We start from the raw sequence: 16641 nt of genomic DNA on the forward strand, positions 1-16641 counted from the left end.
CGCATCTGTTTCCCACCTTATACAAATATATCCCTCATCTGCTTTCCTCCATCTCCCTGCATCACTGCACTGATCAGCACTGAACAGCAGTGTCTTTCTTGTGGGCCAAGATTTTTTCCTCAGGGTCTTTTTCTGCAGGAGTTTATCTGAGGGTATTGTAATGCGTCCAAGACTCTCATCCTTTGGATGTGTCCTGCTTGTGCAGAGGGCAGCAGAGCTGGAGATTGTGCTCAGCCCTTGTCCAGGATGCTCTAGGAGTTTAAGAACTTGGAGCTCTTGATCACATGATAGCCTCTGAGGGAAATGGCTGGAGATTTCTCACTTTGTGCTTTGAACTGAGTTGTGACAAGCAGTCATAGCTGCCTTCTGTGAGGACAAACACCCCATCAGGCCTCCTGACTGCTCCCTGAGTCATTGCCAAGTGGGCTGGTGCACAGGTTCCCCCCATGTATAATAGAATCATAGAGTTTGGGTTGAACAGAGCCTTAAAGATTTTCTAGTTCCAACCCCCTGCCATGGGCAGGGACCCTTTCCACTGATCAAGGTGTTTTGAAGCCCTGTCCAACCTGGCCTTGCACACTTCCAAAGATGAAGCAACCACAACTTCTGTGGGCAGCATATTCCAGTGCCTCACCACTCTCAGTAAAGAATTTTTTCCTAATATCTGATCTAAATCTCTCTTCATTTAAAACTATTTATCTTAGTCCTGTGAATATCTGCTCATTTAAAAAGTAATTTTCCCTCTATTTTATAAGCTCCCTTCAAGTACTAAAAGGCTGCAATGAGGTCTACCTGGAACCCTCTCTACTCCAGGTGAACAACCTGCCTGTGTAATCCTATTTCTTGGGCAGCACAACCCAATTCCCCATTGGGCTGAGAGCTTTTGCCTTGCAGGAGTGGGCAGCTGACTGGGGATGCTGGCCCATGGCTGACCTTTCACAGGCTCCTGGCTCTGTCCAAGCAATTTACAAACTCATTGTTTTCTGTTGTTTGGGGATTTTTTTGTTTTGCTTTGTTGTATGGTAGTAGCAAGAGGCATCACTTCAGTGGCAGATGGTAAATGAAGTGTTCAGGTGCTTCTCATACACATGGTACTGAAAGAGCAATCAGTCTAAGCCATGCACAGTGTTACCAGAACACCCAGATGTTTTTGGTGCATCTTGCTGTAAATATTCTGGGTTTAGACTCTCAGTACTGGGATGGGTAAGCAGCTGTAACAGCCTGTATTAGGAAATGTTTATAGAGGATGCAAAATGCTCAACATGTTTCAGGTTTTATTTCTTTCTTCCCATTTTTATTTGTACATGTGCTTTGATAATTCCTTTGCATATCTTATAATTATTGCTGTTCTATTTTTGTCGCAAATTGAAAGCAGAACAACCAATCTTGTGGAATTCTTCACAATTTTTGTTTTTTCAATTCCTATTGGGGATATCAATATTTCTACACTGCTTGTTTAATAAAAAAAAAACACTGCTGTTACTATTCAGAAGCAGGCTGCTGCATTCTTTTTCCAGCCAGTTTTCTTCTACAAACTTGAGCTCTGCTGATGCAGTCCCTGCTGCATATCCTGGGGCAAAAATCATCCAGCTCAGCTTCTCCTTCCTCTTGATGTCTCCAGAGGTTAGGGTGAGACCTGCTGGCCAAATGTAACTTGGAGTGTAGTGAAGGAACTGCAATATCAGATGGGAAGAAACTCTTGTAGGCTTCTTTCCTAGATCATCATTAAATGGGCTCTGGTTTAAAATAGAGTCTCATAAGAGATAGACATCTTAGAAGGAACCTGATGTGGCTGGAGTTAAACAGAAGTATTTAATTGTGTTTCTGGCTCCTTGAACTTTTCTTCTCCCTGTGGGATTCATAGCTAAACATAGTCTGGTGATATCATTTTGTTCCACTGTCTAGCATGTTCACATCACTTTGTAAAGGGTTTTTGTTTTGGTTTTTCCCCACAAATACATTTATAGATCCTGCCAGGATGCTGTGACATGGAGAGCTATGACTTCATTTTCTACTCTCAGGGGTTCAGAGGGGATATTTTTACATTATACAGTATCAAGAAAATTTTATCCATATAAATCCTTACACATGCCAAGTTCAGTCTTGAAGATTGCAGACATGTTTCTTGTCCAGAGTCCCTACTGATATGCTGCTAAGTGATGTAGTGTTGTCTTTGTTGGGCTTGAGACTCCTCTTACTCCCTTCTCCTGTTCTGAGGAGGGCATCTGAAGTTAGGAGGTTCATGTCCCTCTCATCTCAGAGCATTCCTGCACAGCAGGGAGTGACTTCAGATGTGTGTATGTCAGCCAACATCAGTCAAGAGAGGTGAGTAATAAAACATAGAGGAAGAGCCAGCAGAATCCAGACACAGCTGAGTCTTTTCATCTCACTGACTCCAAAGAGCGTAGCAAAGTTGAATCTGGACAGTGCCATTTAAAATAAACTATCTTGCAGAAAACCCAAGCCAAGGCTTCTTAAATAGCAGCTATTAACAGAAGAATGATCAAATTTAAGGTCCCAAATGTAACACAAAACCATGTATCTTACTTCCAAATGGACCTATCATGATATGTAAATGTTCAACACATTGACTGAACCAAGCTCCAAAGTTTGTATTCTCTAATAGGAAAATACATTATATTTTTATATTAATTTAGTAGGAATCTTGTATGTTCTACAGCAGAACCTTGTATTATTTACAAGCTGTGTAGTTATTGTAATGGTAGTCATGAAACACATTACAAGGTTAAGCAGGCAATATTCTGAGAAAAAGAAAATATCTTTGGGTAATTGTATGGGTGTTAATTGTAAGAATGTAGTGGATTCCTCAAGTCTTTGACATCCCTAATCTGAGGCTGGATGTAGAAGAAGAAGAAGAAGAAATGAAATTGAAATGAAGAAGAACAAGAAGAAATGAAATTGAAATGCTGGGTGCATAGAGTCCATCCTTGTCAGCTTTAAGGGGTTAGTCTCAACTGGCAGCATTCTGAGGCTGAGCAGAGCCCTGTGTTTGAGAGGGGCCAGGTCTTTCCTGACCTTCATGTTAATAAATTTGTACTAGCAACGTTAAGCCAAAGTGCTTGGTCTGTCTCTGAAGCACACCAGCATGGTCTCTCTGCACACTGTGTGTAAAGATGCTTTCAGTGAACACAGGGACCCAGACTGGCACCCAGATACTGTAGACAGAGCACTGGACTTATTCTGCACTTCTATTTAGTGTCCCTGTGAGCCCCTGGCTAGAAACCCAGCACAGCTGGGAGTATCACAAGTGCTTTGAATTCCAGCTTCTGGGAAATGTGGAGCATGTTCCAGTTGCCAGTGCCCATGTTTCTTTATGATGAAGGGTGTGAACACACAGGGTGCAAGAAATATCTCAGAGAGTGAATTTAGGCATGAAACAGGCAGAAATCTCACCTTCATCTTGCTGGAGGTGATAGCAGACAAAATCTGGACTCCCAAAGCCAAACATGTGAGGGAGCCAAAAAGAGATGCACTGTATTGGGATTGGTGTATAGTCCTCTATATTTAAAAATACACACATTCATCTGTCTCAGAAAAAATAGAATTTTTCTTTGCAGGCCTCCAGCCATAGCTTTTGCTTTCTTGTAATCTATAGATCTGGCTAAGAAATGTTGAAGGGGGTGGGGTGTTGGTGCAGAATAGCAGTGATTTCTACAAGGCAAGGAGAGAAACCCATAAACAGCTTCTGTGGACCTGGAATTTTATTATTGATGACTAATCTGTACAGTGATGCTTTCAATGCTTCAGTAGCCACTCTTGGTGTAATAATTGTTGAAGCAATATGCAAATGTTTAGACCCTCAAGACTGGATCCCACCCTCACCTGGCTATTTTTGTCTATTTCCAGTTGTAAACCTATGTGTCTTAAAAACAGTTACAACCACCCCTCTAACCAGGACAGTTTTTGCTGTGTAACTTCTTGAGTCAGAGATCTGCCCTACACTAAGAACTTTTGCTGGGAGCAAAAATGTAATTGAAACAGCATTTAAAGTGTTTGAAAACACTCTGTCCTGGGGTTATACCTGGGAGTGCTATTGATTTTAAGTTTGATTTAGTTAGCATGATTCCTAACATCAGTGTAATGTTGTCTGTTTGGGTTTTTGTTTTATTTGTGTTTGGGTTTTTTTTTCCCCTTAGGTTGTCTGGATTAACTGGCTCTCATTCAGAGGGAACTTGGCAGATCTATTTTGCTTTTGTTGAACCTCTCTACAGCACATCATAAAGATTTCCTAGGTCCGGGAGCTGCAGAAAAGACAACAGAGCAGCAGAAAAATGTGACTCTGAGAAGAGACTTCAAACCTTCCGACGATGAATTTTCTACTGAACAGTTCTAATTTAAACATATAACTGAAGCATGCATAAAAGTTAACCTGATAGGGAAAAACACCTTCTCATTAATTAGAACTACCAAAAAAAAAAAAAAAAAAAAGCAGTCAAGCACTCATTTTGAAACTTCAAAATGAGTGCTCCGTTAATTCCAAACCAGTCATGTTATTCCCAGCTTCACGACAGCCGCAGTGAAATAAGAAACAACAATGAAAGCATAGTGAATGTTGGGGATACCAATGCCAACCAAATTGTAACAAAAGTTAGAGCCACTGACGGGGATGTTAAGAAACATGATTTGACAGATGAGAGTGGGAATATATACTCTGGAGGAACAGAGAAAGTGACTCATCTGCCCACAGAGCAGAATAAACTTCTGACCTTCAAGGACTCTCGATCCTGTCACACCAGTGCACAGGAGAGTAAGCTGCCCTCCACCACAAGCAGGGAAATGGGTAAAGACTGTAGGACCAGCGAAGCTAAGGATATATCCAGGCATATCAGGATTAGCCGAGGACAAAGTCTGTCCAATTTAAAAAGTGGCACAAATGATGCCAACCTGGAGGTTGTCTCCAAAGGTAGTATTGACTTCACCCAGAACATTCCTAAGGGAAAAATGTCCAGGACTGTGGAGGTGGAGGGAATAAAAAGGCTTTCTTTGGGAAGACCAAGTAAATTTTCTCCTCAGCCTGAAACATTTGCAAAAGACGGCGTTGGTCGCGTGTCGTGCAAACGTCTGCTTTCTGCATCACTGGACTCCATTGACAGGTCTCACCACTTGGTAGGAAGTACAGAGAAATCCCAAAAAACATCCACAGATCATTTTCTTGGGATGGTGTTTTGTCCACTTGACAATACCTCAGAGGAAAAGACTGTATTTTATTCCAAACCATCTACCTCAGGGAACAAGAAAACAAGTAAACCAGAAAATGTACCAAATGTTAGCATTGAAAGCACATTGCATACTTCTCATTCTCAACATTCAGCTGTTAAGCTCAGTGAGGTTGCTAGTAAATCAGAAGCACAATTAAGTCAGGGTGATAAAAGCAAAAAACTGGAGGTTAGGACTGCACCATCTCTGCAATATAAAAATACATGTCCACAAAAGGTAGAGAGAATTATGTTGGTAGAGTTCCTGGGGTGTCCAAGACCTGAAAAAACAACAGTGCAGGAACAGAAAAGCTCTGGGTCTGACATGTCAAAATTTCAAGCATCCCATTTTCATGACACCTGTAATAGAGTAGAGGGCCCATTGTCAAGCCAGGTAGTAACTCATCCTGATGATAAATTGCAACATGATAGCATCGCCATCAGTAGGGAAGGAAGAGGAAGCAATGACAGTGACAGCAGGGCAACCAGCCAGGCTGATGAGGAGTATTTTACTGATGAGGAAATGGAAACAATATTTCCACTCACCTGCAGCAATAAATCCAGCATCAAAGTGACACCGAGAAAAAACAAAAATTTGCGTGAAGTTGACACAGGTTGCACTGAAACAGTTGGTGAACAGATATCTCCCGTACATGATATTAATCCACCTGACAGCAAACCCTTGGAAGTTAATGAGAATAAACTGATGCTAGTCAAAGAAGGCACTGAGGATGCTGTTGTGCCTGCTTCTGATCCGTCAGATCGTCACAGAGCGCGCAGTGCAGAGACAGTGTCGAACCAACAACCTGACAGTCACAGCAGTGATGTGGAAACCTCAAATGTTTCGGTTTCAAGTAAAGAAACAGCTAATGTAGAGAAACAACCTCCAGAGGAAGCACAAGAGAGCTGTAACATTCCAGCAAAGGCTGATGTCTTTTTATGTGTCCCAACTCCTGTGCGCCCAATGGCAACGTCGGATGTTAATGGTCAGCCCACACTATCAAACAGTAATTTGAAGGACCTTTATGCACTTCATGATGACAAATTGTCACCCTCCTCAGTCTTACCTCCCACTGACAGCACACAGTTGTTAAACTTATCCCCTAAAGTGCCTATCAAGACTGCTTGCAGCAGCGCCATCCCAAAACCTATCCTGGTCCACCCCAAGGGCTCCCTCGCAGATAAGGCTGGTGTGGACAGTGACTGCAGTGAAAAGCTGGAAGAAGGCGCTGAGATGAAGCCTGCCATCCCCCGGCCCAAACCCGTGAGGCCGAAGATCATCACGTACATTCGGAGGAGCCCTCGTTCCATGGAGCAGCTCGACCCTTTGTTTGCGCCAGCGGGGCTGCCCTTCGACGGCGCCGCGTGCAGCGTGCCCGTCCCCGCCGAGCAGAAGGCGTCCGGCGGAGGGGAGCCAAAGCCCGCCAGCGTCCTCTATGACAAATTTAAACCTGACCTCCAGAAGCCAAGACTCTTTGGTTCTGGACTAGTAGTGTCAGGAATTAGGCCCCCAGGTCATCACTTCGGTCCGATGGGCGAGAAGTTTCTGCAGGAGGTAAGTTTCTGCAGCTTAGACAGCTGCTTTTGTGTGCCAAGTGGTGACTGTTTACTTATTTGCTGCTGCCAGAAGTTAGTTCTCAAGCCTCAAATAAGAAATAAATCCTAAAACAATGCGTGATCATTAAGAATAAACTTACCTAACTGCTTCTGGCACTGACCCTGTTGTGATATCTTAGCTGTTACTGGAAGTCGTTACTGTGTTCTTCCAGTATTCTCCTGATAGTATTATAAATAGGGATGTTTAGAAAGAAAAAGACATGTTGAATTGAATAATTTTATTTTTTTTTTTGCTTCCTGAAGAATGGCTTTGGGAAATGATTGTAATTTTCCCATAGAGACTCTTCGCTCCTAATGGGAAAGTTGGCAGGTTTTTGTAGACAGAGCACTAGAGGTGCTAAACTAATTCCATTCTGTTTAGCTGTATGGAAACCCAGGGATTATCAGAGCTCTTTTTGGATTATACATATAATACAAAAGAAGACTTACTTTTGACTAATTTTAATGCTGTTTCTTACACTGACCTGCACCTCAAAAAAGATTTCTTCTTGCCCCTGGAAAGCCATCCTAAGCAGCCAAAATGTGATGGAAGTCCCTCTAGATGCCTCTGGCTCCAGATATCTCACTGTGTTTCTGCCTTGCTAAAATGGGGAGGAGCCTTGGGTTCCCAAAATCCCTGCTGGGAGATGAGCTCAGTGGAGGAGGGACGAGCTTGCTTGGTAGGTGGAGGAAGGACAGGGAAGAGCAAGCTGTGTCTGTCATGTGCTCTTGCATCCACTGCTTGGGACCTGAGGGAGTTCAACAACCAAGCTTTTCATACAAACACTGAAGATAACACAAGTGATTTTATTTGAATGAGTCTCTAAAAAAAAAGGATATTTTTTTTTTCTCTGTGTCTTGTGGTGTTATTAAGGGTGTTTTACTCCCTTACTCATTCTACATATGGTATAGATCCAAGGAACAGCATTGAAATAAAAAATTTAGTGACTCAGTCAAAACCTGGCAAATACCCAAATTAGGCTACTGTGTGTGAGTGTAGATTGACTCTTATGGCATATTAGCTAGAAACCTACTGAAGTGAGCAAAGATTATAATTATTTCTTGTCACAAACACAGAAAGAACAGTACTTGCTGTCCTTTTTCCTTTAACCACAGTTTTCAGCTATGTCCTTTGTATTTTATGTCCTGGGAGTGAATTACTAAAGTCTTTGGGAGATTGTCTATTTCAGCCATCATGAGTATATTTTCACAATTGCCTTGTAAGGTGAGGAAAATTACTAGGTTGCTGCTGTTGAATGCATGGCAGTGCAATGAAAGCCAAAATGACCCAGACTGTTTGACTGTTTATAGGGTGGCATGACCCTCTGGAGACCACAGGTGTCTGTGAGAATTGGGGTTCAGATAATCAGGCAGGATCAGCAGACACATCAGTGAACAAAGGACAGATTTCTGAGCACTGCTGCGGACTGTTTTTAGCATGAGAAGGATTCAGGTTGTGGAAAGTCTGCAGTGTGATTTTCTCTAGGCTAGGGTTAGAAGTAGGACACATGAGCTGGAGAGGATCTTCCCCTATTCCTCCAAGAAACATGACTTTTGATGGGTATTTCAACAAGAGAATATCTGAACCCAAGAAAACTGCTTCTTCAGAGAAGCTGGACTGATGAGAAGAGGCTGAGAAGAAAAAGTCAAACTGTGGTTTGCATTTGGCTAGGATTCAGGAGCTGATAGCAGAAGATGGAATCTGCTTTCTTGGACTGCCACGTTAAAAGCAATAACCTGGTTGTCCTGCCAGCTGGAGGAATACAATGGGGCCTGATTTGGTTCAGTATGAATCAAGAGAAAGGAAAATGATCAATCCATGAAGGTGAACAGATGCTTAGAAGAACAGCTGTGCAGATGAGTGATGTGTAATCCGAAAGAAACCAATTAGGTTACATTGAAATAGACCCAAATCACTGAGCTGAAGGGAGAATGTGGAAGACTCAGAGGTTTTGGAGACAAGGAGACTGTGGCACGATCTTCGGTCTCACAGGCCATTGTCTTGGTTAGAGAAAAAATCCCAGATTGACCTATTTCACACATCCAGTATTGTCTTTGGAGAGCTTTGATTAGCATTTTGTAGCCCCTTCATATAGCTATGATAGTTTTAATAGCTGTAATCTCTAAACATCGTTCATCTAAGTGGTAGGAACAATTAAATATCTCTCTGGGTGCCAGGCATAGAAGAAATAGGAAGGTGCTGTCTTGGGCAGGAGACTCCAAGAAAAGGCCTGGAGAACTCTACGAGAAAGACTCGAGGGCTTTCTCTCTGCAGAGGGAAGCCTGCAGGGCTTTCTTGAGCTGCCTGTGCTCAGGCAAAAATCCCAACTCCTGCATGAAGGCAGTCCAGCTGTCCTGAGGTGTTGGGTCCACAGTGAAATTGAGTAAAGGCTGAATGGGCAAAAGAACAGAAAACCTCTCATGGTGAAATGCAAAATGCTTAAGAAATCCAGTCCTTTTCCAGGGCAGGTCCACATCTTTGATCACAACATGATCCCCATCTCATTGTGGAGCTCACCCTCTTCTAGTCAGTGCCAGTGGGTGTTTGGGGGCTCTTTGTTCTTCCAGTTGCCTCTGTGGGAAGTTACAGGGCAAATTAAGTTACAGGGACCCTAAGAGTGTAGCTGTCCTAGTGAATTGAACAGTGGAATGCCATGGCCTCCAAGGTTCAGAACAGGTTGACTGCTGGACTGGAAGCAGGCTTCCCAGCTCAGGATCAGCTCTGCCAAGGACCAGCATGGCTCAGCCTGGTCTGCAGGCAGAGAGATTACCCATGCAGGTACAGTCTGTGTGCTGTCAGAAAGTGGTCACTGGTCACTTTATTCACTGTTTTATGGCTGCTGCCAAGAGCCCTGACCTGGTGAGGGTCTGTAAGAAGGTCTGCTGATCACCAGCTCTCCTGCCTGCCTCACCAAGACTGTGCTGGCCCCATTCAAGTACCTTTTTGGGTCTGTTCCCCTGCACAGACATCATTGTGGTCCAATGGATGGACTAAAGTCTGTTGAAACAAAAAGCCTGCTGAGGTAAAAAAGACTTGGGGGAGGTGTTTTATATATAGTCAAACCAAAAGTTTCTCCCCTTGATCTTGTTATTTGAACTGCCTGAACTGATGTTGCCAACTTCTTTTCCCAAAGAGTTGCCTGAAGCAGGCGCTTGACAAGCAAATTCTTCCTCGAGGCATTAATGTTTGATGATGTTCTAAACAAAGTAACAAGAAGGAAGATGTTGGGCATCCGTACCTGCTGGCCATGCTGCCAGCTGTGCTCACGAATACCCAGCCTGTGGAAATTCCTGTGTGCTCAAAGCATTTGTTGCAGACTTTTCTGGCTCATTTTAACAAATTCACTCTTGGGTGTGTAGGTAATGAGCAGACAGCCACACAGAAGAAAACTCTGGGCTGACCTTCTTGGTGGGCAGGCTGCAACAGATCATTTCCCTAGAAGTCTCTCATACAAAAACCTAGTACAGGGTGCTAACAGGGATCATATTAATCCACATCTTTCTGAAGAGCTTTAAAATGGCAATAATTTTATACAATTCTATTGAGACCAGTTGAATTTTGCACTTCACAAATTCACAGTTAAATAGAAAGGAAAAAACGGTGTATCTTCATAACAAGTTCATGTCCTCCAAAACTGGGGTCTTCAAAAAGTAGCATCTAATTCTTGAGAGATATTTGGGCAAATTCAGTTGGACTTGATTATCTTAAGGGTCTTCCCCAATCTAAATGATTCTATTCTCCTTCCTTGAGAAGAGGTTTGATGCTTGTGATTGATTGGGTTTGTGTCCATGTTTGTTGCCCTTCTCAGTTACTCTCAGCATACTGTCTATAAATAAAAAGAAAGGGAGTGAGAGAAGATTTGAATAGATGGACCCAGTTTATAAAAAATGCTTATTTTCTGTATTTAAAGATTTTCTCTTTTCCTTATACTGAAATACTTGGCCTTGGTGCTTAAGTTTCATTTAAGTATGAAATTATAGTATGCATAGTGTAATCTGATAGAAATAAATTTTAGCAGGGGGAGAGAAGATAACTGAGGCTTATCCAGAAAAACAATCTCATATCTAGAAGCTGAAAGTAAGAAGCCAGACATCTGCAGTCCAAGTCTGCAGAATCATTCATATTATACAGCAGAAAACTACGTCCTAACTTTAAATAGGTCATAGGAGTATAATAAAAAAGGAAAGAGAAAGATCTAATGGCAGGAAATAGGACTGCAAATGGAGGAAAAAATATAGGGCAAAACTATAAAGCTCAATGTTTGTTGCATCTGCCCTCCTAGTTCCTGTGCAAAGGCCTCAAATATTCTTCTATATTTCATAGTTTAAGGCCAATCTTGTCTCTTAGCATATTAAAGATTTGCTAAATTAGGATTAAAGCTCCTGAAGGAGCTAGGATCAAAGCTTTTATAGCCAATGTTGAAGTGCATATTCTAATGCTTATAATTGCTAAATAGAAATTGATTTGGCATATTATATGCATCATAACTTACAGCAGAGTTAATTAATTGGCAGTTACATTTCTTCCTAGGTAGCCTGTGGCACTTTTTGATTAATTTTTAAACAAATTTAGTTCAGATTTCCTATTTCCTATGCTTTTTTTCTTTTCCCATGGCCTAAACGGGATGACTGAAAAAATATTTATAAGTCCTTTCTACATTATGTAGATATTGCATTTTATAAGAAAATGATGAAGAAGTTGAGAAGAAGCTCTTACTCAGAAGAGCAAACAGTTCTTTGCAAATGTGAGAGTTCAAAACTCTGCACTCTTGTCCTGAGTCACGAAGCAGCACAGAAAAGTGGGAGTCAGAGCCCAGCCTGAATGCACAAAGACACAAGGGCTGAATCATGGAACCAGATCGTTCCTCGAGTGCAAGTTCAGTGCTCTGAGCCAGCTTTGAGCTGGAAACACTTCCAACTTGGGACTGACTCTGCTGTGCTTACAGTAAATGCCCATTAAAATACTGAGAGATTTGACACTGATTTTAACAGTGCAGCATCTATTTGTCCTAAATAGCAAAAGTTTCACATTTGCATAAGTTAGAGAAATGTGCTTACATCCACAACAAGGTCGCTTTCCAGGAATTAGAGGGGCACAGATTACAATGAACATTTTGCAGTGAGAACATACTGGGGGTTCTTTCCTTTTTTTTTTTTTTTTTTGTCACAGAAATTACTTGGCAGTACAATTTCTCTGATAAAATGTACCTAAACACCTCCAGCTTTATTTTTAGCTATCTAAGTTAAAACCAACTTCTCCCAGAATTGGGCAAGGATATTTTAAATAACTTCTAACAAAAATGCCATTTACACAGTTTCTTAGTATATCTACCTGTGTAAATAATATAACCTTTCATGACTTAACAGTACCCTCATTTTCACTAATTGAAGGTTTTCCATTTGTCCATTTTCTTTAGGGGAAGGCATCAATTCTTTAATGGGGTGTACTTCTATATTGAGGGTGTAATATACATGTTTTTGAAGAGCAATTCATATAGTAAGACCATAAATTTTTGAAAGTTTGCAGTGCTCTGAGGACCAGATTCACAAGGAGGGAAATTTAGCCTTTACAAGCAATTTGGAGCTCCATGTTGTCTGGGTTTATTGATTTATTGTGTAATATCTGTGTTAATGATTTTTCTGCAGGTTGGGGAAAGGCCTGCAAAAGATGAATTCTGCCCTCCAGCGTACACCCACTATGAGGTGTCACCAAGCTTTTATCGATCTGCCATGATCCTGAAGCCACAGCTGGGGCTGGGAGCAGTGTCCAGGTTGCCATCTGCCAAGAGCAGGATTCTCATTGCGAGTCAAAGATCCTCAGGGAGTTGTCTCCATCAGCAAGGAGAGATAACAAGTGCTCCCAGCCTCTACCATCCTGATGCTTCAGGTAAAGTATGAACTTTCTTTCCTTTCCCTTTACTGTTCTCACCAATAAGATACCTTTTTTTTGAGACAGAAAAATCACAAAATGAGCAACATTTTGACCTGATCCTACAAAGCTCCAACAGCACCCTTTGAGATATGTCTTTTCATCCTGCAGCAAGGCTGACTACGGAGTCTGGGACTTGTGCAAAGGTTGTTTAGCAGGTCATTGCCAAAGAAAGAGAATAGTTTTCAATAACAATTCTCATTTTTCATCTTTTTATCTTCCTCCACCTTGTAAATGCCTGAAAAATCTTTGGTTTTGTTCTGGAGAAGATAATGGGACATTTTCTTCCATCATGAAGACCCCACCGTTCAGTCTGGATTTGACATTCCCCACCACGTTGTGCTCTGAAAACTTGGGTAGTGTTCAAATGTGCCAGCAGAGATCTTGATTCTCTGAAGGCCTGGTGTACACCTCTTTGGAGGCAACACTTCTAATACCTTATTCTCACTAGCTACTGCCCAGCTCAGCATGACCCTGGGCAGAATTACAGGGGAGGGTAAAACACAAGAAGAGGTGGAAGGAGAAATGTTCGATGTCACAAGAGAGAGAGAGTAATTACTTCTATGGGACACTCCTTAATAGCCTGGAAAAGTGTGGAAGTTTAAAAAATGCACAGGGGCAAGTTCAGAGACAACTGAAAATCAGTCATTGTCAGAGTGAAGTGTAGCAGCTGTTTAGCAGCCTAGAATGCTGCAGAGATTTTTAAAAGTAGTTATAAGGGCTAAAGTTAATTAATGACTTAAGGTCATATGATCTCTTGCCCCAGGATGGGATTCTTTCTGATGTATCCTTATTTAACCTGTTCATGAAAAACTATTTATAAAAGCCTTTGATATGAGATCTTGGAGCCTCTGAAAGCAGGGCTGCTCCAATGCATTACCTATTTTCAAGTTAAAATTGTTCCCTAATGTTTTGCCTAACCCCCTTTGTTGCAGTTTGCTTCCCCTTTCATCTGGAGTAGTTGTGTGGTCTTTTCTTCTTTGCAGGTATTTGAAAACTATTACCATCTCTCCCCAGTGTCCATTTGTCCATCCTAAGAAGCAAGAGAAATTTAGAAAAATTTAGAATGGAAATGCACCAGAGCATCTTGACTTTACCCTGAGAGGACAGTGTCAGTCAGTAATACAGGTTGACAGGATTTGGGGCTTATCAGACAATCAAGGTTCTCTGTAATACAGTGCCTCTTGCCAGTAGCCTTTACTATCTGACGCTGCATGTGGAGTTTATCTGATGCCATCAGCAGAAGCTGACCAAACTCAGCTGTATGTGACTTCTGAGACACCCCAAGATTGCAGGCTGGGTTGTAAATACCATTTCAGCCCTGTGACTTGAGTTCAGTCAGCAATGAATATGGGAATACAGGTGCAGAGAGTAATTGGATCATAATTTCCATTTAAATGAAACTGCAAGAGTCTGTGAGTTTAGGATATGAGTAGGGTAAACCCTTGTGTTATAGGAACCAGTTTGGGAGATAGATAAGAGAGAAAGTGCAAACAGAACCCATTACAAAATAAATGCTTTTTTCTGATCCTCAGAAATGAATACTGCCTTCATTTTTATTCATCCATCACCCATCCATTATCCACATTATCCTCCATCATTGATGCTAACAGACGTGACTTTCCTTAGCCACTTTTAATCCATACAGGAGCTTGTCTTGCATGTATTCATTTACCATCTTCTGTATTATGTGACATTTTAAAATCTAAACAGGATCAGCTTATCAGTCCCATTTTTTGTCTGTAGTACTGCCTTTAAAAAGAGCCAGTACATGAGGAGTATGCATAAGTAAATTGCACGAGCTGTTACTGTGATTCTTTCCACTGAAGTTGTATTTCTGAAGGTTTTCATACTTCTCAAAAGTTGGTTTTTTTTGGTAATTTTTTGAATTTTAAAAAATTATTCATTTTTTTTAATCACTGTTTATTTTTTGGACCTTGTCTGCTTTGGAGGTCAAGTTTCATATATAAGTCTCCATAATTTCCTTCCTACAACTGTTATTTTGCTTGTTTCTCTCTAGTCTTTTGATACCTTGCTGTTTCAGAAAGGGTATAAAAGACAACTCCTGGTAGTCCAATAATCTGTCTGTCATCTCTTTCAGGACCCCAAAGTGTGTTTCATCTGGTCTTTGGGCTCTGACTGTTTTATAGATTTCAAATTACACAAGACTTGTTCTGGAGAGGTTGCTAATGTCTCCAGTTTTTCACTGTCCACCCCAGGACACGTTGTTTTCACTTCTGGCATCTCACCTTCCATTTCGCCTGCAAGATGAAGAATGTGTTTAATTTTTCTGCAATACCTTATTCTGTTGTGAAGTACTTTTCACTGCTCTCCTTTGTTTCAATGCCTCTTCCCACTTATCTTTTGTGTACTTCTGAAATCTTATGTTGGTTTCTCTACATTTTGACATTCAATTATTTTTGGTATTTTATTTCCCAATTATCTATTCAAGATTTTGTTATAATCACCTTTTCCTTGACTAAAGCCTTTTTCCTTGTATGTCTCAAATGACTTAATCCTTCTCTGGGCAATGGACTTCCTAGGTCAGACCAGACTTTTTTGTTTTTAATATTTCCTTTCAAAAAGAATAATGAATTGCTCACGAAAGAGGCTGAGGTGACAGAAGATAGGACAATATTGGTATAGGAGTGCAGAGGCATCAGAGAATCGATTCCTGTGCCTGTGTCCACAGCAGAGCACACATGCAGACAAGAGATGGGTTGCTGGTTGCTGTGGAAGGGATGAATGGGACAGCATCCCCTGGCATGCCAGAGCTGTTGGGGTGCTAATTAGAGGAGCTTATAGAAGGGCCAGACACCTTTTAGCCATCTGTGTTAAGGTACCCAACACCATTTTCAACCACTTTCCCTTATTTTGGCTGTTAGCTGTCGTACTATTTGCAGTATATTTGATCTGCATCATTGGTTCTGCTGCACTATTTGAAACACAGGATTAAACACAGCTTTGATAGAGACATATTTGCAAATATGAGTAAATAACATGCATGAACATTTGGGCAGTGTCTGGGATGCAGAGAGAGTAAGACTTGCTCACAGGTGTTGTGGGATGTAAGAGCTTGGGTAACTTCAGCAAAAGCAGCTAGGGACTAAGGGGTATTTTTCTGTCAGGGATACCAGGCCTGCCTTCAACACTGCTAATCAGCATCTCTTGCAGCTTGATCCTGAGCTTTTAATCCAGTTTCCAGTCCTGGTGATATCAGCCCTGCCCTGAGGTAATGGAAACAGAAGGATCAGCCGGTTGCTATCCCGTGGCAGAGCACGGTACCGCGGCGGCTCTTACTCTGAGATCGCTGTGGCACGGTATCGGGGACAGCAGCGGTGCCTCTTAACGAGGATTTTATTCCCCTTTGCCGTGCCATTCATTGTGCAGCAGTCTGGTTAAGCAGCACTGATAAGCGGGGTGGTTTGGCCCATGTATAATACTAATCCTCATAAAACTGACTCTGAAGTAATTGATAATTAAATCCCTGAACTGCTGTGATGGACTGCAAGTATTATGAGTGCATTAAGGGTTTTGTTAGCTTTAGGTTATGCCAAGTAGAAAGTGAAATAATGATGAGTGCTCCCTCAAGTGTGATCTCTTAAGAGTGATGCCTAAAGTGTGGTTGGATCAGTGATCCTTCTTCATCAGTAGGGTGTAGGACATGTGGTGGCATTGGCTGCAAGTGCCTTTTGAAGCAGTGCTGCTCTTTCGGTGGTGCTTTGCCTCAGGAGGGTCAGACAAGCAGCCTGACTGTAAGAAAAAGCGTTCTGCAAAGTAGGTAAAATGAGAAGTCACTGAGTTATGATCTACTTATAGGCGCTATAGAGTCTCTGAAAGCTTAACATTTATTTTATGTAAATAGACTCTACTCTTTCTATGGGAAACTTGTCAGTCAAA

The 16641-nt window shown here is 41.7% G+C and overlaps 1 protein-coding gene across 1 annotated transcript in view; it reads left to right on the forward strand.

Annotated features, from left to right (window-relative positions):
- The first annotated feature begins 4472 nt into the window (after positions 1–4472).
- The window catches only part of MTUS2 (microtubule associated scaffold protein 2), a 156864-nt gene continuing 144695 nt past the window's right edge, over positions 4473–16641 (forward strand). Inside the window, exons 1-2 of the mRNA XM_054271963.1 lie at positions 4473–6771; positions 12459–12699. Coding sequence (XP_054127938.1) covers positions 4480–6771; positions 12459–12699 — 2533 coding nt within the window. The 5' untranslated portion in view covers positions 4473–4479. The remainder of the gene's footprint in view (positions 6772–12458; positions 12700–16641) is intronic.

The sequence above is a fragment of the Melozone crissalis genome, unplaced genomic scaffold (assembly GCF_028551555.1).
Source record: "Melozone crissalis strain CALT ecotype California unplaced genomic scaffold, PUWL_Pcris_2 ptg000013l_1, whole genome shotgun sequence".
Lineage (NCBI taxonomy): Eukaryota > Metazoa > Chordata > Aves > Passeriformes > Passerellidae > Melozone > Melozone crissalis.